The sequence below is a fragment of the Arvicanthis niloticus genome, chromosome 1 (genome assembly GCF_011762505.2).
Source record: "Arvicanthis niloticus isolate mArvNil1 chromosome 1, mArvNil1.pat.X, whole genome shotgun sequence".
Taxonomy (NCBI): domain Eukaryota; kingdom Metazoa; phylum Chordata; class Mammalia; order Rodentia; family Muridae; genus Arvicanthis; species Arvicanthis niloticus.
This window is the reverse complement of record NC_047658.1, coordinates 101,912,274-101,938,101: the sequence shown is the minus strand read 5'-3', so window position 1 is coordinate 101,938,101 and position 25,828 is coordinate 101,912,274. Positions and strand designations below refer to the sequence as shown.

The 25,828-nt window shown below is 43.9% G+C and overlaps 1 protein-coding gene across 2 annotated transcripts in view; it reads right to left on the bottom strand.

Annotated features, from left to right (window-relative positions):
• Dock1 (dedicator of cytokinesis 1) overlaps positions 1-25,828 on the bottom strand; it is a 503,223-nt gene that overhangs the window by 84,523 nt on the left and 392,872 nt on the right. For both annotated transcript variants that reach the window (XM_034495028.2, XM_034495020.2), the window contains exons 30-31: positions 12,913-12,991; positions 8,529-8,629 (exon numbers count right to left, since the gene is read on the bottom strand). In XM_034495028.2, the coding sequence (XP_034350919.1) occupies positions 8,529-8,629; positions 12,913-12,991 (180 nt within the window). The remainder of the gene's footprint in view (positions 1-8,528; positions 8,630-12,912; positions 12,992-25,828) is intronic.

Sequence of the window (25,828 nt, the reverse complement as noted above, 5' to 3'; positions counted from 1 at the left end):
ACACACATATATATGTGTATATATACATATGTACATATATATGCACATGTATATATACATATATATACATATGTATACATACACAAACTCGTCTCCATAATATATACAAATATAAAGAAAATAGAAAGGGGGATATAAGGAGGGAATTAGGTCTAAAGGGAGGGAAAATGAGAGTGGATAAAAGATGTGGCCTAAAAATAGAAGGGGGACTGAACTGGGGGTAATAAAGAAATGAAAGAAGGGCTCTTGGGGAAGGATACTGTATAACAACAAACTGCAATGATATATGTGTATAAAATGTCACAATGAAACCCATTATTTTGTATGCTAACATATATGTGTGTATGTATGCATATATGAATATATACATGTATGGATATACTGGATGCCATGGAGTGTAGAACATCCAGGTGTAGGTGGAGAAACAGAACCAGGAAGTCAGCTATTTCCTCTCAGGCCAAGCTGAGACCTACAGACCCTGCTCAGCAAGCCAGTGAGAGCTAACTCAGGTATTCTCCATAAATCAAGGGATCTCAGCCAGCTGCAGATTCCATGCCAAGGCCACAGGGATGGGAGACTGGTTCCAGGCAGTGAAGACATACCACCAGCTAGTAGGTATGAGGCCATGAGGAACAGGGAGGCACTCTTCCAGGCTTGATTCCCCTTTCAAATTGCTTAAGGGTTCCGAGACTTGAACACATTAAGATGTGCATTATTTTGAGGTTTCTCAGCAGCCAAAGCAACCAGGGCCTGGGCGAGATGCAGTTGGCAGCATGGCAACCTGGCAACTTCTGGCATTTATCATGGGGAGAGGAATCATATTGACTTTTTTATTTTATTTTATTTTATTTTATTTTATTTTTTGAGGCTAATAGACTAGTTACTTTCAGCTACAAGGCCACGGACAAGACTGGAAGACAGCACTATGTCAGGTGGCTACAGAACACAAACACACTCAGTTCTCTAGCCCCTTCTGATCCTGTGTTCATATCCTCAATCCACCAGTGAAGCCAGCAGCATCATTAACTCAGGCTTTGAGCATCTTACATCCAGGCCACAGTGAGGATTCCTTCTTAAAACATAGGAAAACCTAACGGTAGGCTTCTTGAATATCTCTGTTCCTTTGCCTTTGACTCAAAGGTCTTTGGTCTGTCTCTCAGGTCCTCTACTGATTACAGATCTAATAGTATAAAGGAAGCCCTGGGACTCACTTTGCCAGCAGCAGGTTTAACATTCGTGATTCTGGGTGGTGACCTGCCTTTCTCCAGCTGCTGTGGAAATTAGAAGTGCTGTTGCTGCTGGCCAGCACAATGCCTCTCCCTTGCTGAAGGAGGGTGAGGACCATAGGGTCCCACTCTCATTTCTGTTTTTCTGGTTCAGGGGGTGATTGGACACGACGATATTTGAGAACCAGGGCATTGGCAACGATCAGAGGGGTTGATTTTCGGAAGAGCCAGGCCTACAGCACAAGGAGACGAAAATACTGATTAACAGCCAAATAAGACTAGAGGCCTGGAAACCCCTGGCAAAAAGGAGGGAGACACACAGTGGAGGGAAAGACTGGAGTTCTCTGGCAGCAGGCTGGGCTTGATCCTTCCTCTGCATTTAATAGGAAGGCAGATCTGATGAATTTGTACAAGCTTCCCAGTCATTCCCAAGCAGAGTAGCAGCTGTCACCAGACCTCAAGAGGGTTTGCAGGGAACACTTCTACCTCCTTCCCTTGAAAGAAAAATATGAAGATAATTGAGAGTGTCTGCCTGGAGCTCATTTCCTGGAGACAGACCTCGGAGCCGGGGGGCAGCCCTAGAGATCACAGTTGAGTGGCTCCCTCACAGCACTGAGTCAGGGAGCTGGCCCAAGCCTGGAGGAGAAAAGCTGGATGACTTGGCTTAGGTTACAGGGCAAAGAGAAGAGAGTCCAAGTCCTTAGATCACAAGCCCACATTGTTTTTGTACTGCACACACTCCTGGGACCAGCTGCTGTGTCTTCTTTCAAAATGCTTCTGGCCCATATCATAGTCGCTCTTCCAATAAGGAACTGAGGACTCATGGTACTGAGCAGATGGACTTAGCTCTGCCAAGTCATAAGGACACAGAACTGGAGTGACCTCACTCTGTCGTGTCCACCCACCAAGTGAACACAGGAAAGGTGACTTGGAAGGGAGCCTTTCCAGTCTGGAAAGTCCTATGCTCCTATAGCCAGTCCTAATGCTAGTACTTGAATTCCTGCATCTTTAACCCAAGATGAGGAAACGACATCTGCCATTCAGCCTCATAAGGGGTAAGGCCAACCAGAACCCAAATTTAAGTACAACTGGGCAAGTACTTGGCCCCTATTTCTTTCACACTATAGGGAAACAACTCTTGATGCTTACCTTGAGGCTGTTCTGAATGTTGAGAGCAAGGTGGTACCCACTCTACCTCAGCAAACACTCTAAGGAGGGGATGCTATAATTTAAAGGGCTTCCCTTAATCACAACATTTTATCATGGTGGAAGAGGCCATTAGACTGATTCATTTAGACATTACTTATAGAGAACTCCAACAAGACCTACAGGCCTCAGGAGATATACATCATGACAGGGAAGATAGACTTCAATCCCATAGTTATACAGGGTATCTGCATATCTTATACATGTGATGCCCATCTGTGTGACTTCACTTGGAAACAGGGTCTGTACAATGTAACCTAGTTGTGACGAGGTCATTCTGAAGTAGACTGAGGCCTAAATGCAAGGAATGATGTCCCTATAAGGAGGGCATATCAAGAGTCTCAGATATACAGGAAGACTTAGAAAGAACCTGATCTAGAGAAAAGCAGGGACTGGAAAACACAGGTTAGGGAATGCTGAGGTCTGGAAATGGCTACTTAAAATTAATAGAACAGCCCCCAGCAGAGGGATCCACACCATCACCATCCTGACTTCAAACTCGTGGCTTCCATAACTACCAGACAAGAGATTATAACTTCCTTTGTGCCCACTGTTATGGTAGGTTAACTCAGGGAACATATGCAGCAGCTGGTTTATTTAGTATGGCCCATGAAACAGTGAGAAATTAGAATCTGAAAAGTGCTTTCCTAAGGAGGGAATAAAATAAGAATACATACTAAGACTGAGATTGGAGGGGGCTCTGGCATATTGATGTGTCATGCAGGAGTCTAAACCAGACAGGGAAATAGGCTGAAGAGGCAGGAGCAAACCTAGGATGGAGTTCCAGAGGGCAAGGAGATAGAGTGCTGTGATTTGAACACTCCTGTCCCCAAAGGTCCATGCCCTGTAACTTTGGTCTCCAAAGCAATAGGACAGAGAGATGGCAGACATTAAGATATCTAGTAGACATGGTTCTATCTGAGAATACGACCCTCAGGAATGGGTAAATGTCTTTCAAGAGATTGGATTGGTTCTTTCAAGATTGGATTAGGTCTTGAGGGAGTGAGTCAGATCCTGTGGGAACTAGATACACTGCACAGGACAGAGTTAGGTCTCCAAGAATAGATTAGTCATAGGGAGAGTATGTTTCTCTCTCTTATGAACACTTCCACTCTGTACTCCTTGCTTTTCCTCCATGCTTCTCTACCATGGTGTCATACAGAACAAGACGCTGAGCAGAAGCCAAGAAGATGCTAACTTCATGCCCTTGAAATTTCTTGCCTCCAAGATGATGAGCCAACGACAGCCTCTTTACAAAATACCCAAACTCTGGGTTTTTAGCCATGACCCAGGCCAAGAAACAGTGTTGAAGGACTTGGGGAGAGCAATCCAGAGCACTGAATGCTGATTTAGTGCCGAGCGATTTTGTCAGAGTGCCAAAGGGGTGGACAGTTAGGCAATAGAAAAGGAAGGAAAGGTAACCAAGAAACAGGTTCAGGGGTAGGATGAGGCATTTCTATCTTAATGGGAAACAAAACAAAACAACAACAAAACCAAACACAATAGGTAGAAGGGGATGAGGCCATTGGGAAGGAGCCCTGTTAGACACAGGGCTGATGTGAGCATTCCGCCTACATTAAAGCTTTATTATGCTCCCTAGAGCAATGCCTCACCAATATATCTAATTAGCTTTGCCAACATGAAGGTGGCACAGGGCTACTGCTTATGAAGTTTGTTTCCCTAGGTCCCTTGCTAATCCTTAAAGTGAATTTACTTGGAACGATTTGAATCTTTTGGAGAAAAAAATAATTAGCATGAGGATTGAATTGATCGTACTCTGCAATACAGAATTCTGCTTTCTGATTAGGTCACACTGTAAAACGGGACTTGTCACATCTCATTTATTTCTTCTTAGCTTCCTTCAAAGTCCCATCTACAGTCTGGAATCTCAGAAGCCAGTGTCTAATGAAATGGGAATATTTTTGTTTGTGTGATGTTTTGGTCCAGCTGTAAAACATGTCCCCTTAGGAGGTTATAGATTTCACAGGGGGAAAAAATGGGCTAGTAAAAGAGCTGGACTTGCTCATTCAACATCTCCCATCCCTGCTATGATGCCATCCAAAGAAATAATCTCCAGCAAATACTGCAAATACGTGGAAAAACTCTGTGCTTAGTAGTATACATCTTTAATCCCAGCATTCTAGGAGGCAGAGGTGGGCTGGAGCTAAGTGCCTTGGAGGATAGCCTGGGCCATGTAGAGAGATTCTCAAATGAAACTAAAAACAAAGAAACAAAACCATGCAAAAGCAATTCACGAATCTTTTCTCTCCCAGAACAAAGTTGGGTCCTGAGGATGGTGCTCCCTTGTGGCCATGTGACATATTAATGTTGTCCAAATGGCTATGAATTTAGAGTTAACTCTTCTGCATTTTATTTATATTTCCCGAACCCCAATGATGCAAAAAGCTTGGGGAGGGTGGATGACAGTCCAAAGCAGTGTTCTCCCAGTGTCTGTGGCTGGGAGTCACTAGCACCCAGGATGAGTTGAGGTGGCTTGACAGCATTTTCTTATTAGGGACCTTGAGTACTTGAGGTTCTTAACTTTGGGTTTTATAGGCAAATCTTTTTATTTAGGGGTTGATATTTCGGAGCTCTTGGCGATAGTATAGCTTGTGTGTGTGTGTGTGTGTGTATGCATGCATGTTACACATAAGTACATAGGCCATGAGCAAGTAGGTGTTCTGATTTCAGACATTTATAAATTTCTAAGCCATAGTGAGGCAGACCAGGCAGGAAAAGAGAAGACAGAAGTTGTCCACTCAGATGTGCCCTACAGAGGCTGACAGGCCACACGTAGACAATCCTGAGGGTACGAGTGGGCGGACCTGAATCTACCTCAGACCCAAGACTTTCTCCTAGATGTAGTTAAACCTATGCATCATGCCCCAAGTGTATAAGACCACTTACCACCTCAGACCACTGGGACTAACTCCATACCATCTCCCTGCAGACTCTGTTCTCTGAGCCTTGCCAGCCCCTGCCATTCCTTTACGCTTCCAAGTTAGTGCATCTCTTTGCTAGAAGACTGGGATATGCCCTTTGGGGTGCAATGCCAGTCAAATGGGCAGACATCTCAGCTGCCAGCTCCCCCTTGTCTGAAGTCCATACTACCTGGAAGCCTCCATTCCCTAGGTTGTACCTTGTAGGCCAGCCTCCAGCTTCCAGAGCTCTGGTGACAACCCTATCCTCTCCAGATTGGATATACTGTTTCAGCTTAGCTTTCCACTAGACAATAAATGGCTTTACCTTGGGATCCACCTCTCTTCCTTCTCCAGCAACTGGACCATACTTGCCTGAGCTAGGAAGAGGCCTAATCCTGTTCCATTAGATAGGCCAAAAGGATCTAGGCATTCAATGTACCCAGTAAATTAAAGAGTTTGGGAAGGGCACCCTGAGATACTTCTTAAGCCATTTACTATTTAAGAATAATGTTTGCAAATATACTACACAAAGGCATAACTATCGTGAATGCTAGTGACAAGCTGCATGAAGCTGACGTACCTTAGGCTTATAGGTCATGTTGGGTTTATCATAGACAGGAGTCCTTGATGGCCAGTCACTACCACATGGAGTCAGTGGCCTAGTGAGACCCAAATATCCCACAGAGTTTACAAAGACAACTTCCAATATGGAGTCAGGCTTCTCACCTGAGAAATCCTTGAGAAAACACAGAAGCACAGCTCAAGTCTCTTGTTACTGTGCCCAAGAGACAGGAAAGCCTGATCCAGAGTCCCCATGGGCTCCAGAAACGGAGACACCAGATGGCTGTGTTTAATTTCCTTTGGTTCTATGGCCTTTGGAACTATAGAGAAAGAAGGGAAGCAAAGACTTTCTCTGGAGCACAGGGTCCTTTGTGATTAAAGCAAATTCTGCTCTAGCTTGGACTGTAGACATAGCAGCAAGAGGAAACCCCAGCACAGAGCTACTACTGGGTCTCCACAGCACTCAGCAGGAAAGCCTCCAGAAGCTGCACCTAATTTAAAAGCATCTCTTCTCCTATCTCTAAGGGCATGAAGTATAGGTGCTTCTGAGTAAATGGCTCTACAGTCAACTGATGCTAGATCTGGATGCCCAGAGTCTCACTGCACTTTGCACAACCCACACGGACTCCAGAACACATGTAACAAATGGTGGGAGTGTGTATTTCAAGAAGCTGAGGTAGCCTTGGTCAGACACACTGAGGCCTGTTAGGGTGCTCTGCTTCTAAAGTAATGGTTTCTATTGCATGGGGAGCAACAATAGGAATTCCTCCCTTCTCACAACCCCTGTGAACACCTGGAGGGAGAAACTTTCTGTAGTGTCAGTCTCTAGCATGTGTAGCCAGCATTAGTCTGTCCTTGGCACAGGGGGCCGTGGTAAGCAATTAAGCCCTGAGAAGATTCCAAAGAGGGGCAATGTGCCAGCAGTCACAGGTGGGTGCTACTCTGCCCTCACTGTGCTTGGTCTGGCTGGTACATCTGTCACTTCTAAATAATAGTCTCTCGGCCTACATTCATGGCTCTTGAGGTCAGACAAAGAGGATCTGGTCAGGTGCAAGAGGACTTGCAAACAGGCTGTCTCTGAAAGTCAAGTTCTCCTTGGACCTCCAGAGTTGCCTGGGCTGGAATCTGCCAGCAGGAGATAGATAAGGTGGCCCACGATGAGCCCTCTGTCTTTTCTTTGTCTTGTGCATATGGATGGATGCCATCTGTATGACATCCGTGGCTCAACATGGGTGACAGGATGTACTGAATAAAGAGTCTTGCTCTTTAGTGATTATATGTGAAACATGAGCATGCACACATAAACTTATGTAAACATACATAATACCTACATGCATATACATGTACACATGTATGTACAGTGTCTAGAAGGCTGCTGTCATGCGGAAACACATCATACACTCCAGGGATCAAGTGCTTTCAATTTCCTAGTAAGGGAGATAGAAACTGCTAGACGATGAGAAGCAGAGCTGCTGCCACATTCCAAGACTCCCTCTGCATCCTTAACCTTGGCAACTCATAGGGACCAGGCCAGGCCTTGATAGTCAGAATGCTACAGAGGCATTATAACATATAATATATAATATGTTATATAAATATATGATGATTATGTGATATAATTATAATACACAATGTATAATACATAATATATAATACATAATATATAACATATAATGGTGCCCAGTAATATGGGCACCATTTCAGATCTTCTGAGAAATCTCTATTGAAAGGGCATCTGGAGCAGGATGACATTAGTGGAACTTAGGCAGAAGGTGAGGAGCAAAGACCTCAGTATACCAAGACTCAGTACACCAAGAATGGTTGCTCAGGAAGGAACCCGAGCAACCATTCTTTACCTTAGTAAATTGTGTGTGTGTGTGTGTGTGTGTGTGTGTGTGTGTGAAGTCTGAAAGCATCTGGGAACCATTCTGTTTTTTTTTTCTCATCACACTATAGGAGCTCTGGGGATTTGAACTCTGATACACATGCTTGAGCAGCAAGCACTTGACCTACTGAGCCATCTTCTCAGCCCACGGTCTTCTTTCTTGGCATGGGAACAGGATCGTTCAGGATGCACTGTGGCACCACAGAGCTGCCCAAGAATCTTGGCCTTCATGAAGCTTCTTTGGTGACACACAAGCTGATTCAGTTCTCTCAGACCTCCTACCCAGAGGAAGACAGGGGACTTTTGTGCCTAGAGGGAAACCATGGCTATCTCTGCTTCACCAGCCAGGACAGTGTCCGACGAGGGCTTTCATCAGCACCTCTCTTTTTTCAAGAAGCAGAACTGGAAAACTAAGCAATAAAGTAAACCACAGAGTAATGACATCAGAAGAGTGCTCAGCAAAAGTCATTATCTCCAGAAACTCAAACGCTGTTTAGCACTACCCGGCTCCAATCACGCTGACTTTGAACCTGCCAGGACGAATCCTGCAATTTTAGATCTTGATTCATGGGTTACAAAGGCAACACCGGATTTGTGATTTGAAACCACCCTTTCATTACACTGTGATTACATCTCAATTTGTACCCAGTTGGCTTAGAGGAGACGTGGAAATTAGGGTAATAAGCAGAAGGCTCCTGCCCGTGGTGGCAGGGCTGGGGGAGGACTTACTTGTTAAGGATTTTGGCTCTCTTAGCACTTGAAAAATTCTCCAGTTGCAGGGACTCTTGAGTGAGGAAAGCCACGGCCAGGTGAAAGTAGTTGTTCCACAGCTGAAAACCAAAAGACAGGAGATGCTGAGATGCTGGGCTGTGGAACAGCTGAACGTTGGGTCTCAGAAAAGTTCTGGGCCATTATTATCCAGAAACGCTTAGAAACACACAGCACTGCAAGCTAGCCCTCAGGGTGTGATTCATGGGTGAGCACGAGGCTGGGCAACTCCACCAGGGCAACTCCTCTAACCTCTGCCTGTGCTTCAGTTGTTTGATGAGGTTGTTAGCAGTACCTACCTGGATAGGCTTCCTGGAAGGGATAAAGTATTATTACCTGCAGAAGTGGTGGCTAAAGGTATGGTGGTGCTGAGCAGGCAAGGAGCACTCCACAGTTTCATCTCTAACTATCAGCATGAGACGGAGCCCTTCTCTGAGGAACAATATACACTTGCATAATTTACTACTTTTTTACTATACCAAAATTATGCATACACCAGACAATTAGGAAAAACATGTAAAAGGATCAAATCTTCATTTCAAGGATTTATGGACTATATGTGATTTGAGGGATGATCTTTAGAAGACATTGTAGATGCTTTTTTTCCCTCCTCATTTACATACCAGGGATAATATTCAAATAAGATAGCTACAAAGAGTCACAGAAGGATGAGACATTCACATTACCAACTCTGAGTTTAATGACATGGAAAAGGTGAGAATTTAAGAGTATCCCCAGAATTTAAGAATGTATTGCCCCCCTTTTTCTGGTTCTTTGTAGGAAATGGCACTGCCTACAGGGCTTCTGCCCACCACAGAACTAACTAAGGATGCAATGGCCATCCATATTAAGATGCTCACAGCTACAGTAGGATTGAAGCTGAGTAGACGTCCCTGACCTCAGAGAGCTTCCTTACTGCCCACAGAACACATCTTTCTTTGGCCTTTTCTGCAATCAAAAGGGGCGTCTTCACACCGTGAGATACAAGTTGCTCTTTTTCATTCAATGTTGAAAGGAGCATTGCTCTCCTGTGTCCTTCTTGATCCTGCAGCAATCACAGGACAACGCTACACATGTTCTGTATGTTCTGAGGACCAGAGAACCATGGCTAGCTGGGAAAGTGGACTGGGAGGGAGGGAAAGAGGGTAGGTCGACACAGACTGGGGACCTAGTCAGACATACACCTGGTACCTGTTTTTGTTTTCTTTTTATTTTCTGACACAAGGTGTCTTATAGACTAGGATGGTCTTGCCTGGTTATACAGCTAAGAAAGACTGTTATTCTGAATACTTCTGCTCATCTCTAAAGTGCTGGGATTACAGGTAGATGTGTGTCACCATGCCTGCCTACCTAGTACCTTTAAAAGCCATAATGCAACAACCACAAATCCAATCCAATCAGTCCAATCCTTTCTTCCCTCCTTCCCATCTCCATCTTTCTCTCCCTTCTGTCCTACCTCCCTATTTCTTTCTGATTGTGTTTGAATCCAGGGCTTATGCATGGTAGGAAAACATGTTACTGCTGAGCCAAATACCAGCTGGTTTTGATTTTAGTTTTAAGAAAGGAGCTTGCTGAATTACCTGCCCTAGCCCTGAACTTGCTATGTAGCAAAGGTAAGACTAGAACTCAAAATCTTTCTTCTGCCCCAGCTTTCTGAGGTAGCACAACAGGCATGCCCCATCATGAGAGACAATTTTCCTCTTGGCATTTTGTTTTTTTCATGACAGGTTATGGCTTTGTAGCTTAGACCACCCTAAAACCTGGGATCCTTCTATTTCAGCTGCCCGAGAACTGGGGTTATAGGTGTGCACCACCACACCAGGCCAAGAGGTTTTCAAATGATGACATCACTGATTCCTCATTTCTTCTATTCACTTATGGGGCCAGGACTACTGTGAGTTATTGTGGTTTGGCTCATGCCCAGCACTCCTGCCTGGGCCCAGCTCTGAATTGTGGAGAGCACAGAGCCTTCAAGGTGTTCAGTCTCAGCGTGAGAACCCAGGCAGCAATCATAGTAGATCCTGAGTAGCAGAGCACAGTGAGAATGCCTTCAGTGGGGAGATAGGTCCGTAACTAGCAGCAGCCACATTCAGGACAGACAGGAATCCAGCCAGCAAGTCACATGGCAGGCCAGAGTTTAATGAAAGATAGAGCAAGAAGACCAGCATGGTATGGAAGAAAGATAGGCTACAAAATACAAACTACTCTCTCAAAGGCTGTCACATTTCCAAGTTTGCCAGTCCAACAAGTCCAGTTAACATCCAAGCAACATGATTTCCAGAAGAGACACTCAACTGGCTGATTTTAAAGTACATGTGCCAGAAGTAACACACAAACACAGCGAAGGGCAATTCCTTGCAGAAAATTCACTAGGAGGTGCGGGTTCCACTACCTGGCTATAGAGCTGAAGCAAGGAAGTCACTGTGGTAACAACACAGATAACAGAATCTATACACATGTCGGTTTGCAATCTGGCCAATGGCAGCATGTCAAGTCACCAGAGACAAAGGAAGCCAATCATGAACTCAAAGTGGTGAGTGTAAACATAGACCACAATCCTAACGTTAGCTATAGAAATCTTAGGTGGATCAAATAACTGAAAAGTTAAAAAAAAGAAAAAAAAAGGAAACATTAAGCAGAACTCTGTAGGTAATTGCTGATAATAACTTCATTGCAGGTACCTCAGTCTACAACGCTAAGGCAATTAGAGATTTGCTATGCAAAACCTAAGACCATATAATCACAAGAGACATGTCAGGTTTGACAACAGGAAAAGTTAAATATTTTTATATAATAAACTTAAAACCATGAATAGGATATAATGAGAGTCTCAATTAATTAAAAAACACCTAGAGCCAACGTAAACAAAAGAAATGCCCAGGCAGTGCATAGCAAAACATCCCCACAGCTGATACTCTCAGCCTAACTGGTCATTCTAAAATGTAGCGGTCAGAACAGGGTTCATATACACAAGAATCCTAAATTCTCGAGAAAGCCTGCACAAAGCTGCTTTGTTCAAAAGAGGCTAGTGAGAATGTCCTGGCTAGCCCAGTGGGGTCATAAGACAAAACACAAAGACAGAAGTGTGAGAAGGGAACTTGTAATTTGGAAGGGAGGTTGGCAGGGGTAGGAAGAAGCTTGGGGAAGATGGAGCTGGTGAGTGAGATTGCGGAGAACGTGGTACATACATATATGAAAATCTCAGAGGAGAAAATGAAAACGGTTTATAAACACACATGCACACATACATATACATCTATGTGGCTGGTGAGGGTGCTACTGCTGGAACATTTTTAGGAGGGCATTGTAACATCATCCACTAAGCTTAAACGCTCATTCTGTTTTGTCTGTAATCAGCCTTTTCTAAGGGGTGCATGCACTGACATCCGTGGAAATTCACGGGAGCTTGGAGCAAGGGCAGTGAGAAGCAAAAGCTGCTAGGCCATCTTGAACAGGCAGCAGATACATGCCTGCTGTGAAGTATGACAGCCCTGTAAAACACTCGGTGTGAACCAACACGTGTTCAAAGGAAGATGAAGTCATGCACGGGCCCACATAAATGCGTCTGGTGTCAGGAAGAGTACAGAGCTCTTAGTTACAAGTGACTCCTGCAGAGAGAATGAGAGTTGCAAAGAGCAGAGGAAACATTTCCTAACAACTCATTTATGGCACGCAACTCTTTGTTTATGACACACAAAAACAAGCATCAAGGGGAGAAAAACAATAAAAAGTTAAAAACAACAACAAAAAATATTTTAAAAGTAAGATTGCAGGGATGGGGCTGCTGCTTCCTTGGTAGAAGGCCTAATAATTAGCATGCACGAGGATTCGGGGTTCCTTCCCCAGGACCCCTCCACACATACTTAGACAGGGCATACACAGAAGAGGTATTTATGATACAGGAAGACTCACTGTGGACAATACAGGTGGCACAAAGCCAGGAGAGACTATGACGGGGAGAGAGAGAGTTTCAGAAGCAATTAGCTCAGTGAAGCACACCTGATTCTCCTGTACTGAACCCTTCATCCTGTCTTAGGATGATCTGAGAGGAGGCTGGCAGCCAAGCATAGTGGCATTCGGTGGCTTGCCTGCTGCTTCCTGCCAGAAGAGTCCCTCCTTGCCACTCTGATTCAGTACTTTCATTTGGAAACAACTCTATCTCGGAACTTGCTAAATGGAGCAAATACACTAGAAGCATCATTTCTCAGGCCTTGAGTTCCATCTCCACACCTCCGATCAGAGGCCGATTAAGATCCCAGGATTAGAGATACAGATGACTGACGCCAGGCAGCCCTTTGTTTTAACAAGATTCTCCCACAAAGGTGCTGTCTCCTTCTCCTTTTACCTGCAGCTCAAAGTTGGCTTGATCCAGAAATTTCTTGTTCAGCATATCTGCATACTGATTAATCGCCCGCAGGAAGACTCTGAAAGACCAAGAGAAAATGGCATAATTACACACTCAGGCTTTGGCACCTTTGCAGGTTTGGCATTTCAATTAGGTAGGATTCCAGACTGTGGAGAAGGCGAAGTCTCTAAGTCCTGCATGAAGTTGGGAGGCTTTGCCAGTGAAAAGCACTCAGCATTATATACAGATGTTCTCCAAATTAATCAAGAAAATTAGCACATGCATAATGAAAGAAACAGACCAAAATAACAGCCCCGAAAAGTAACATTTAAAAATGTATCACAAAAATACCCTGCTTTCCAAAAGGAAGGAAAGGTGTAAATAAAATCCTTTCCTGAAGCTACAATGTCTTAGTGCTTCATAATCAAATTCTTTAGTTGGATCTGAAAGCACTCTTGGTGTGTAAGCTATTAGGCTCAGCATGGTTTGGTACAATGTTACTGTACTTGGATGGACTGCCATTATCGGTACCATCTGTCCTTTATCTAATTTCAATCATTGTTCACTTAATAAAAGAAAATTAAAAAGGCTTTAGGAGATAAGAAAGTGACCTGGCAAGAATTTTAGAGGCATTGTGATTCGTTGATTCACTGATATGTATAATTGATGTGTGTGTGATGTGGGCACGGGGAGGTCAGATGAGGACATCAGATATCCTGATCCATCACTCTCTGCCTTAGTCCCTTCAAACAGGGAATATGTCTTTGATTGACCCTGGAGCTAGGATAGCTGTCAGCAAGCCCTAGTGATCCTCTGTAGCCACTAGCCACCTAGTCCTGGGATAACAGGTGTACACAGCCATCCCTAACTCTTTACATGGGTGAAGGAGATTTGAACTCAGGTGTAAATACATGTTCAGCAAGGGCTGGATCCCGCTGAGCCACCTCTCAGCCCTGCATATTTCCAGCATATTTCTCAACACTCTGACTTCTACTTTTCCCTGATGAAGTGTGCAATTTGGGCTGTCAGGGAGGACTCTGGAGGACTGTCTTTCCACAGCTTGTTCACTCAGTAGACTTGTTTTATAACCCTTGAATGTGTTGACAACAGTAAAGCATAGTCCAGCTACTCCTTTGTAAATGGCATTCTCCCTTCGCACAAAGCAAGGATGCGAGAGGAATTAGCATTAGGTCACAGATAATAAACTTAATTACCTCTCCTCATTTAGACAGCAGGAAGTAGCTACAATGTGAGGGAAATCTGGGTTACTTGAAATCTCTGTTCTCTGACGGCACTATCTCTTTAACTAAGCATGCTTACAGAAGCTCTCTAGGTCCTACCACCCCAGAGTCACTAAAGACTAGTGATGTTAGGAGTGAGGGGGAGGAAGAAAAGGAATCTCCACCTGGGGCTTTAAGAGGCCTCTGGCACAGCCTTTTCCACAGCACTTGAGGCCATCACACTTTCTCACTCCTGAAGGGAGCTCTATCAACCCAGAGCTGCAGGCATCATCCCATCAGAAAGACAAACATCAGGATGTAGGGCCCACACAATTGTGCCACACAGCCCACTGTGGAGTTTGCTATCACAGTCACTGGAGAAATAGATCTGATGTCCTCATCTGTATTCTTCCCTAGAGACAAGACAATATAGCCAGGTAGGGAGAACGGGTGTTTTTAAGTGTCTTTTAATGGAGATCATGGGGATCACTGCCTCGACTGTTAGCCAAAACTGGGCAGCAGTATCCGTTGGCCAGATTTTGCAAATCTAGGATGCCCAGTTACGTTTGAGATACAGCTCTGGGTGCTGAACTCTGTAATTGACTTAGTTGTTTCTTTAAAGCTGAATGCAGGGTCTTTGGACATCCTGACAGATTACTACGTGGAGCACAATAGGACCATGCCTTGTCCATGGAGGAAACTTGGCAACCCTAGCTAGCCTCTTAGTCTAGGGTTGGTGCCTGTCATAGCAGGGTTACACCTCAGGAATACAGCATAGATCCAAAAAAGATGATCTAATATAGCCGAGCCTGGAGCTTTGGAGGCCACAGGAACAGAAGCCAGAGATCTGCCTCAAGCCCTAAGGGAACACAGCTTCCTTCTCAGAGGAATGGGCTTGCATGAATTCCAAAAACTCCAAGCTTATGTAGACAAAATGAACTTTTTATTTCTATTTTTTTCCCTTCATCTTTTGTGGACATTCCTGAGAGTACCCTGCTGCCTTTAAGAGCTGAAAGTTGCTGTCCACAGCCCTTGATGGCAATAATGGTGGGTTTATCACAACATGGATTATTATTACAGGGTAATTATTTGCCTCTAGATAAAACCCATACAGTTGCAATATGCTACTTCTAATTAAGCTCTGAAACATTTTCAGCTTGTTAAATAAAGATATTTCTCAAAATGCCCTCCCCCCCCCCCCTTTAAAGAAAAAGAAACCATGTCAGGCTGAAACAGTATGAAAGCTGAACAAAAACTTTTTTTTAAATGAACTGTCAGCTGAGAAAGAGCAGTGCTGAGAGATAGATTCTATAATTTAGAATCCCTATAAATTTTTTAAAAAGCCAGGACAAAACTCCAAATAACACAGAATGCAGGACAAAAGAGAAAACGAGGGGAAACACCACAGCCAGTGCCGTAAACAAGAGCAAATGGAACACAGACTCAGGGGAGGAGACGAGGGCGACTTGCACAGCCTCATCAGGGACATGGAAGTAATACCTCACAGTTCACAGCCATGGGATGAAAAAGCTGCTAACCGCAGGTCTTCCTGAAGTAAATCAATTAGCTAACTAGGCAAAGGGAAGCATAAGCAGTGGCTATTTCGGTAGAATGACCTATTAGGCACTGTAATCCTATGCTGTTTGTAATAAATCTCTAGGGAGCATAAACACAGAAAATCAGACCAGAAGCTTTTGCACAGCACTTGCTTTTGGTCATAGAGGTCTGTGAAGAGGATCCCAAGTCATGTGACTAGTCCGATACAGATTCATGATGCCTTATCAGACTATATAGAATAAACACTTTCCTCCCAGTGGGTCCTCCACAGCAAGATCTCAATTGATTTCAAAAGGAAGTGACCATAGAGAAGGCAGATAGGTGGGTAGATAGATAGGCTTGTCTTTACATGCTGGTGATTCTATCTCTGCTCCACACTGTTGGAGTGGGCTTAGGGGAAAGAAAAAAGAAAAAAGAAAAAGAAACACTTCCCTCTCTAACAATGGATAAATGGTAAGGATGCAGAAACACTGATTTTGTTTGCTAGCGGTGGTTGGTTGGGCGGATGGGTAGACAAATAGTAAGTGGGTGGGCTGATAAATGGATGGATGGGTAGGTGGGTGTGTGATGAGTGAGTGAATAGTATATGAGTAGGTGATGGATAGATAAGTGAGTGCATGGATGGATAATTGAGTGGATGAGCAGTGGGTTGGATGGATGCATAAATGCATGGATGGATGCATGGATAGCTGCATGGATAGCTGCATGGATGGATGGATGCATAGATGCATGGATAAATGGATGTGTAGATGCATGGATGGATGCATGGATAGCTGCATGGATGGATGGAAGGGCAGGTGGGTAGATAAGTAGGTGAGTGGATAATGGTGGATAAGTAGGAACTGAGTGAGTGGGTGGGTAGATTTCGACATAGTGGATAGATAGGGAAGTAGATGACAAATGAATAAGTAAGGTGGTCTAGAGAGCACACTGACGCCCACCAGAGCCTCAGGTATTTGGGGTTTTTTTTCTGTCTCTGGAGCCCCTGCTTTCTAAGTGGACTCTTTGTGGCAGGGTTTAAGTATTTTCAGGTTTTTATTACCCAGGTTCTGATACGGTTTGGCAATAGCATTGCTCCCTTTCCCTCTCGGTCTACAGAGATCATCCCACTAACTACCCTCCTTATCTCTGGCTCAGTTTTTGATGGAAAGAATCTCGCCTTTTTCACATCAAGAACCTCCAAGGCATCTATTTAGGCAGATCCCTTGTTGGTGTGTACATTCTGAAAGGCTCTGTTCCAAGGAACCACATGTTTACAAGGAAGGTAATAGATACCTTTAAGCCAAGGTGAACGTTAGGAAATCTTACCAACCAAAGCAAAATACCCCATCCCTCATCTTGCTCCAGGACACCTCACTAGAGGCCAGGTACAATGTAAGAATATCAGAAATGCTTGCTGGGAAGAAAAGAAGGTTCCAAAAAAGGCAGATGCTCTATTTATGCAGAGGAGTTAAAGGATCAGTAGGGGAGAGCCATCAATCATTAGGCAAATGGACCGAGCTCTGTCTCATTCAGAGCCTGGGATATTAGGTAGTAACTTCCCAACACCTAGCTAATGGTATAAAAGTTCAAATGCGTTCATGGATGCTCTCCCAAATGGTTCCAATGATTAAGAAAAGGGTAAGCCTGCATTTAATGGAGCTCTTTTCAATCATTTTTAATCTATGGAAGGATTTATTTATAATCTAAAACTTTGGAAGATAAAAACCCTGCACAAAGATAAATAATACAGAGAGAATCAGAGGCAAATCATGTCACCCTAAAAAGATTAAAAAAATGTCATCTGGTTGAGAGCCTGCAAGTTTTATTTGCAAAAGCCCAGTGGAAAGAAAGTAATCTCTGGATACTTGGCAACCTAGTCATGTGTCCAGGAAATCAGGGTAGCATGCTTTAACCTAATACAACATAATTTGTACACATTGTGTGTACATATACAGAGCATGTGTGTGGAGAATGTAGGGTGTCTGTCCTCAAGTGCTTTCAATCTTTTGTTTGAGAGAGATTCTCATTGGTTGGAATTTCAGCATGTATTCCAGGCCAGCCGGCCCATGAGCTTCCAGATATCTGCCTGTTTCTACTATTGGGGTTACATGCATGGGTACTACACAAAGCTCTTCTTGTATGGGTTTTGGGGACCCATGTGCAGGTACACACACTTATGACAGAAGGAATATACTGACTGAGCCATCTCCCTAAATTTTTTGTTTAAATTGTGGCCGTGAAAAAAAAGACAATTCATTCCCAAGCTAATATAATTCAACTTATCAAACAACACAGGATGTTTCTTTGACAACCTCTTCTATAAAAGGTAGTCACTCCTAGTGGCTTTCTAGTAGAAACAATACTCAATTCTATTCTGTCAGTCTCAACTAAGTTTAATTGTAGCTGACACATTTACACATTTTATAGTTAAAGTCTTAATCTAATTGTATCTATATATCTGTCAATCAATGGCTTCCTCTGCATATAAACATTCAGCTATGCACCAAGTAATTTAACATCACAAAGGCATGATAAGGATATAAGGTGACAGATACATTAATAAGGATGATTTAACCACTCCACAAGATGTACATATGCCACCAGAACACTCTACATCTTGTGAATATATAAAACAACTGCCAATTATAATTAAGTTATAAAGAAAATATTATGTCAACAGAAGAAGCAATTCAAGCCTCTAAGCAGTTCATGAGAACACTGAGCTAAGGTACTACCAAGTTCTTTGAAACCTGTCAATCTACATGGCTTACCTAGTTCAAGATTTTGAAATTGAAGAAGAGACATCATTACATGTCCCACAGTCATCAAACACTGTCATCATTTTGCATTCTATGATGGATGGTTAAACCTAGTTTTCAACTTGGTTATCTCTGGAATCTAGTGTGACTCACTTTTGGGTTGGTCTGTGAAGGTATTTCTAAGGTTAACTGAAAGTGAAGAACAACCCCAGATCGGGTGGCACCTTCCAGAGGCATGCCATCTGCAAAGGGGTTCTCGGGCTAAATGATGCTGCTATCATCCTTTGCTGACTTAGGAGCTTGGCTTCTAAAGTGTTCTAATATGGACCGAAGACCAGCTGCTCTCTAGGAATTGTCCAGGCCTTCAGCACCAGACTGGGACTATGGAGGCCTTTAGCATCATGGACTCAATAGCTACAGGATTCTCAACTCCTCCAGTGGGTAGAAGATAGCCGCTGTTGAATTAACCAGCCCATATTATCTAAGTCAACCTAATTAATCCCCTTTGTAATATACTCACTCCTTTGGTTCTGTTCTTCTAGAGAACCCTGAGGAATAGGACACATTACAAAACCTTAAATTGCATTTTTAAAAAGGAAGTTGTGCCCATGATTATTTCTGCATGTCTTGGTAGATATATCTGAAAGAGGGGGTGTGATGGTTTGGATAAGTTTGGCCCCATATATCCATGTGTCCCATAGATTCAATGCTCCACTATTGGGAATGACACTAGTAGGTGGTGTGGCCTTATTAGAGTAGACAGATGTGGCTTTGTTAGAGGAAGGGCAACAATGTGTAGGGAAGCTTTGAGGTCTATGCCTAAGCGTCACCCAGTATGGAAAGAGAGCCTACTCCTGGCTGCCTGTGGAGGACAGATCCTCCTGGCTGCCTTCTGATTGAGATTGTAGTACTCTCATGTCCTCCGGCACTATGTCTGCCTACACGCTGTCATGCTTCCCTCCATGGTGATAATGGACTGAACCTCTGAAAGTGTAAGCCAGCCCCAGTTAAATGTTGGCCTTTATGAGAGTTGCCTTGGTCATGACGTCTCTTCACAGCAGGTAAACCCTAACTAAGACAATGTATTTGCTGAGTTCCAGGCCTCTGAGCAACATGAAGTTCATGGAGAGCTTTCCAATGCTCTGGACTTTCTGTCCCAGTACCTATCATGACCTTGCCCAAAAATGGTCAGGGTCAGGGAATGCTTCTGTTCTGGCAGAGCACCCAGAAAGGCTGCCGGCTGGGATAAGGTAGGTGATATATAAAGTACTAAAAGTAACATAGGCTAACTGAGCTGAGGAGGGAAGTTAACAAATGGAAGGTCATCAAAAGACGGTTCACGTGCACGGACAGGCTCTAAAATGACTGTGGTATTATACCTCCATCGTCTCTGTTACCTAGTGGTGCTGCTGTTAAAACTCAAGATGAGGTGCCTTGTCACTAAGCAGGGAAAAATATGGAGAACTGAGCAAAGCCTCCAGGGAAATGCAAAGCCAGTTCCAAAACTGTGAAGCTGAGGGTTTTTCCTAATTTCTTCCCTAAACTCACTTTAACTTACATAATTAGATTGCACAGTTCAATATGAGGGCATTTAAACAGTTCTGGCACCAAAACAAGGTGCTTTGGGGGCAGGGGGAACTGCATCTTTTACTAAAATGTTTTACCCAAAGTGGGTAGAAAAAAAGAGAGAGAGAAAGAAACAAATTAGAAGTGACAGATCCCATCCCAGCAGGACAACGAGTCAAGTGCAGGAGCTGGAAATGCGCCTTCAAAGGATTTCTGCAGAATTCAGGAATGCTGGGGAAAAGAGGCAAACTAAGAAGTGGCGAGGGAGAGGTAAAGCAAGCCACTCCAATTAAATAAAAGGGGGCAGGTAATGAATGCTTTATTTCAGCAAATCAGTTTGGCTGTCCAGTCCCCAGCTTGGCAGAACACTTCCCTGTCAAATTAGAGACCAACTAGGGTCAGCGGCTTCCTGTTGTGTAACTCTACTGGGAAATGGAAATATCATATACACAAAAGGTGACTTCTAAGGGGGAACCCTAAGACTGGAAGTGTAAGGACTGCAGAGAAACCAAAAGCCTGGTGATCCAACATTGCTTCAGCCAGACTATAGGAAGACCAGTGTCACCAGAGAGTCAGCTCAATAGAGATTATGACTGACCGTGATGTGGGGTTGAATCATGTTTGGTGGCAGATAATGGAGTTAGAATAGATTCCAAGGACTCTAATCCAGGAAAGGGTCACGTGTAGCTGGGAGCTCCCAAATCACAATACTCTGTCATCTGCACAGGGCTTGCTACAGTTTCCCAAGATGTTCTCATTTCTTCTTCACATCAATAAAGATATCTATCAGGCTCTTAACTAAAATCCTAATTTCCTTGTGGTTTTGTTTCGTTTTGTTTTCCTGCTGGCCAGTGATGCTAGAAGGCGGGGCTTGAGTTGCAGACAGCAATACAGAGAATTTTCTGGGAAGGCTTGTCCTGAATCTAGGTTGTGTGGTCCTCACAAGGTCTCCAGCTGAGATGGCTGGGCACTCATCCTCTAGTTCTTGCTAAAGAAGTGGAGCAGGATTCACACCCTACCCGACTCCCACCAAACCACTCCTCCCACTCAAGGAATCATTAGGGTTGAAGGGGCTGCTCCAGGTGATTGCATCTTGCCCATACCTCACGTTTCCTCTCAACACCTGACCACTCTCCTTCCTGCTGCTCTGCTGTTCCAGGCAACTTTGTTGTTATAAGAACTGCTGCTGTTCCTTCATCCAAACCATGCTATGTAACGAGCTAAAGAAGTATGGGGTATAGGTTATCCAATACTTTACACACAACAAACTGAGGCCCTGTTTGGAGCTGAGCTCCTGTGACCTCACACTGCTTTCCTTAGGAGCCTGAACAGGGTGGCCGGGATGACCCAAGTCAATTCCTGCTCCTTTTCTCCTTTCACATTGCAGTAAGGATAGCTTCTATCAGAAACCCAAGAAACCCAAGCAGACAGCACAATGTGAGCACAGGTTCTCATAACTATACTCTGACGATGGCTGTTTCACCTACCCTTCCATACCTTGACCCTCTCACATTATTTTTTATATTTTAGGGCAGTTTTAGGTCCTCAGCAAAAATGAATGGAAAGTGATGCCTCTCTCTCAGACATGCCCAGCCTCCTCCAGTAATCACCTTAGCTGAGTGCTGCACATTTTCAACCATCTATGAACGTCTTCATCAACGTCTGAATGCCAGTTGTCATCTGAGGTATGTGGTTTACATTCCTGTTTACTCTTCATGGTGTGTGTTCTGTAGTTCACAAGTGGATGGCAGATATTCTCTATTACAGAATAGTAAAAAGCATGCTCACTGCCCTCAAGATTTTCTGTGATCCATCTGACCGATTCCTCCTCTCTCATCCCTCTCATTGCAGCCACCAATCTCATCACAGTTCAAGGGTGCAGTCCATCATGGTGGGGAAGTCAGGGCAACTGGAGCTGAAGGCAGCTGGTGCCATTATATCCACGGTCAAGAATCAGAGAGTGATGAATTCATGCTGCTGCTCAGCTCCCTTTTCTACTTATCCAGTCCAGGATTCCAGCCAGGGGTTGGTGCTGCCCACGGTGGACGGATCTACCCACTTCAGTGCCGTAAAGGTAACAAGATAACCTACACTCCTTCTAAGCATGCCCAGATGTCCAAGTTCCAAGTGATACTAGATTCTATCAATTTGACAGTTAACACTAATTATTAGTCTGGGTGTATGTATGTGTTTACTTTTTAAAAAATAATGCAACATAAATAACATAACGATGTTTTATCATCTTAGCAATTTTAAGGCATATATTTCATCAGTGCTGAACACACAAACATCCAAGCCATCATGGCTGTCTATCTGCAGAGTTTATCTTACAGCCGTGAAGCCTCAGCTCTTAAATGGTGACACCCCACTGTACCTGTCTCCCTGTCCCTCATAACTGCCTTTGCACTGTCTGACAATGAGTCTGATAACTCAGTTCCAAATATGAGTGGAATCATAAAGAATTTATCTTCCAGCGAGTGGTTTGCTTCACAAGCAAAACATCCTCAAGGTTTGTCTTTGTGGCTGTGGGTATCACAATCCCTTCTTCTTAAAACTGAATAATACCTTATTGTAAAAGTCATACTGTGTTTGTTCACTGACCTTCTAGCTGGACATGAGTTGTTTTTAGCCTCTGGCTAGTATAAGTATGGTCATGCAGCTCAGTGTATAAGTACGTGATTTTGATGCCTTTGGGCATCCATGTGGAAATAGCACTGGCCACAACAGTGGTGATAGTATTACAGGCGTTTAAGGAACGACTATGCAATTTTACATGGCAGCTGCACCATTTTATGTCTCTAACAACAGTACATAAGGGTTCTAACTTCTCTAAGTCCTCATCAAGGCTTGCTATTTTTTCTTTTGGAATTCTGACAGGAGCTATCTTAAGGTACCACCTGTGAAGTGGCACAAAGTCTCATTTGGACGCAGCCATAGCTACTCATTAGAAGATGATACGTGGCTGTATGCCCACTACAAAGAGAGAGGTTATGCAATGGATGTGGGTGGGGTGGGATGGAAAGATGCTGGTCAAGGAATGCATCATGAGTTAGATTGAAGAAATAGATTTCAAGAGATCTATGTACAGCAGGTGCCTATGGATAGATGTGTTCCTGAAACACTGTGAAGAACATGGCTATTAAGTGCCTAGCCACAAAACAATGGCGCCAGTTTGGGTTAACTCATGTTAATAAGATAGATATAGCCATTCCAGAACCCACAGACACTTCAAAACAACAGTGTTACACAGGATAAAAACAAGAATCATTATTCATCAAACAAATATTAAAAGTCTTAATAAGGCTACAAGCTAACTCTCTCTCCAGCTCCCTTCTCCTCACTCTCCTGAGCCTCCCATCCATGCCCAGATAACACATAGCAACTTCATAGTAATGTTGGATTAGTGGGAGACAGAGCAGTGCAGCAAAAGTGCTCCAGCAAACCCTGGGAAGGGGGACAGTCTCTAATGAAAGTGTAGGCAGGGAACAGAGCACATGACTTGACTGTAAGAATCAATCACGGTAAGGAAGAAAGGGTCCTAGTTGCCCCACAGTCTGTCTACCAACATCCTAATGCGTGGCTCCCTCTGTTCTTGGGCTGCTTCTGTGGTTCCCCTCATCTCACAACTGAGTGGATTCAAGGATTGTTATGTTAGATGATGGGAGATGGAAGATGATCTGGCTGGAGGTAGAAAGAAAAGCGCACAGGGAGGGGAGCAGTCAGACTTCAGGCTTAGGAACAAGCATACAGATCTCAATAGGGTGTGAGTATCAGCCTCACCCACACTAGAGTCTTTTCTGAGTTCCAGTTACACATGAAGGTGGGAGAGTCAGAACAGAAAGCTAGGAATTTCTGCTCAGAGATGAATTGTGCTGAGAATAAATGGCAATGTTGGTGGCCCAACACTGAAGATGTAATTAATGCTCCCAAACTATACACCTGTGAATGGGAGAAAGGTGAATTTTAATATATGTATTAAATATATTTATAATTATTATGTTATAATATTTATAATAATATATTATATTATTATAATATATAATAATTATAAAAAAAGACACGAGAGGGAAAGGAAACAGCATTTTCTAGAAATTGCAGCAGTGGGAGTCATGATTTTCCTCCGCCATCATTGTGACTTAGTTCCATGCTTTAGAAAACAAAAAAACCACAACAAACTAAACTAAAGCAAACCAACACACCTGGGAATCTATATGTGCATCTTTTACTCTGCAAGCCCCAGGCTGTTTGGGTACAGGAGTCTGTGGGGCATTGATAAATAGGCATAAACAAAGACAAAACCAGAAACCTAACAAGGATAACAACCACAAGCCCAGAGCCTTGGGCCCTAGGGTGCCTGTCACATAGCTTAGGAGAAGGGTCAGCCATATGGCTAGAGGAGCCTTCTCACCAAGCAGGCAGCAGGGGATCCTGTACAGAATAAAGTCTAGTACAGATGAATGCACCTTGTGAGGACCCCTGGGGTGAGCTGTAAAGTTCAAGGCAGAAATTCTTAAGAGAAGCCAGCAGAACAAAGGACAAAGCATCTTTCAAGTCAGCTCATGCTTAGATGGACCAGTTCTGTCTAGTACTTGTCCTGGTGCTTCTGCAAGACTTGCTTAAGGGCACTTTAATCATTTAGGAAACTAATGTAACTTGCTCCAGGCTCTCTTGCCATGGGCTAAAAACTGGGACAAGATTCTTTGGCCACTCCTGGGGCCTAGGTGCCTGTGAGTGTACTGTGAGCAGCTACCTGGCACTTGGCATTTTCTATATTTCCCTCATCCGCACTGAAGTGTAGCTAATTCTACTCACTACCAGCTTAGATTCCCATGCACAGATGCCCTGCTAGGTCTCTCTGTGAGAGGAGTAGGGAGGATATAGGAGGTAGGCAAGGTAGCATGGAGGGAAATTTTCATACTCTATAGCATGATAAAGACATATCTGTACACCATATTGCAGAAAGGAATTGAAGGCTACTTTATTAATAGCTTAGCACTTTACTGCTAAGTGGTTTATTTGTTCCAAGTTCTCCCCATCCTACCCCAGCTCAGATTGCCTGGAGGAGGACAAGGGCAACATCAGCCTACCCCAACTAGCTTCCAGAATTCAAGATCTGCCAGATTCCAGGGAATGGGGGAAGAGTGACAACCAGAAGCATAGACACCTCAGGTCTTTGAAAAGTGGATGGCCACCTATGTGACTTCTCTTGTCGAATTAACAAAAATGTTTGACAAGGCAACTTGCAGATGGAAGGGTTGGCTTGTGCTTACACTTTGAGGATAAGATAGAGTCTGTCACAGTGGATAGGTCACAGAGACAAGAGTTTGAGACAGATGGTCACATTGCACCCACAGTCATAAGGAAAGAGAGATGGATGCTGGCACTCAGTTCTCTTTCTTCTTTTTCTCCAGTCCAGCATTCCAGAACATGAAATGGTGCCCACCACATTTAGGGCAAGTCTTCCAACATGAATGAACTCAATCTGGAAACACCATCATAGACAGAACCAGAGGTCTGTTTCCATGGTGATCTCCAATCTAGTCTAGTTGACAATGGAGAGTAGCCATCATGTCACCTGACTTGAGAGAGCCAGACTCTGGAGTGACTGGCCTTTGCTCTTTGACCTTCTCCCATGCAATCTGCTTCAGGAGAGGAGCTGTAAGGCAGTTTGTAGGGTGTTACTGCCATCTCAAATCCTTAGCCCTCAGAATACAGTGCAGGTAAAGATCCTCTTCCTGGATGCTCACTGGATGCTCACTGGTAACCAGCATGGACTCTGACGTGTGAGCTGTCATTTGTAGCCTGTGCAGCCTTGGTCAAGTTCATTAACAT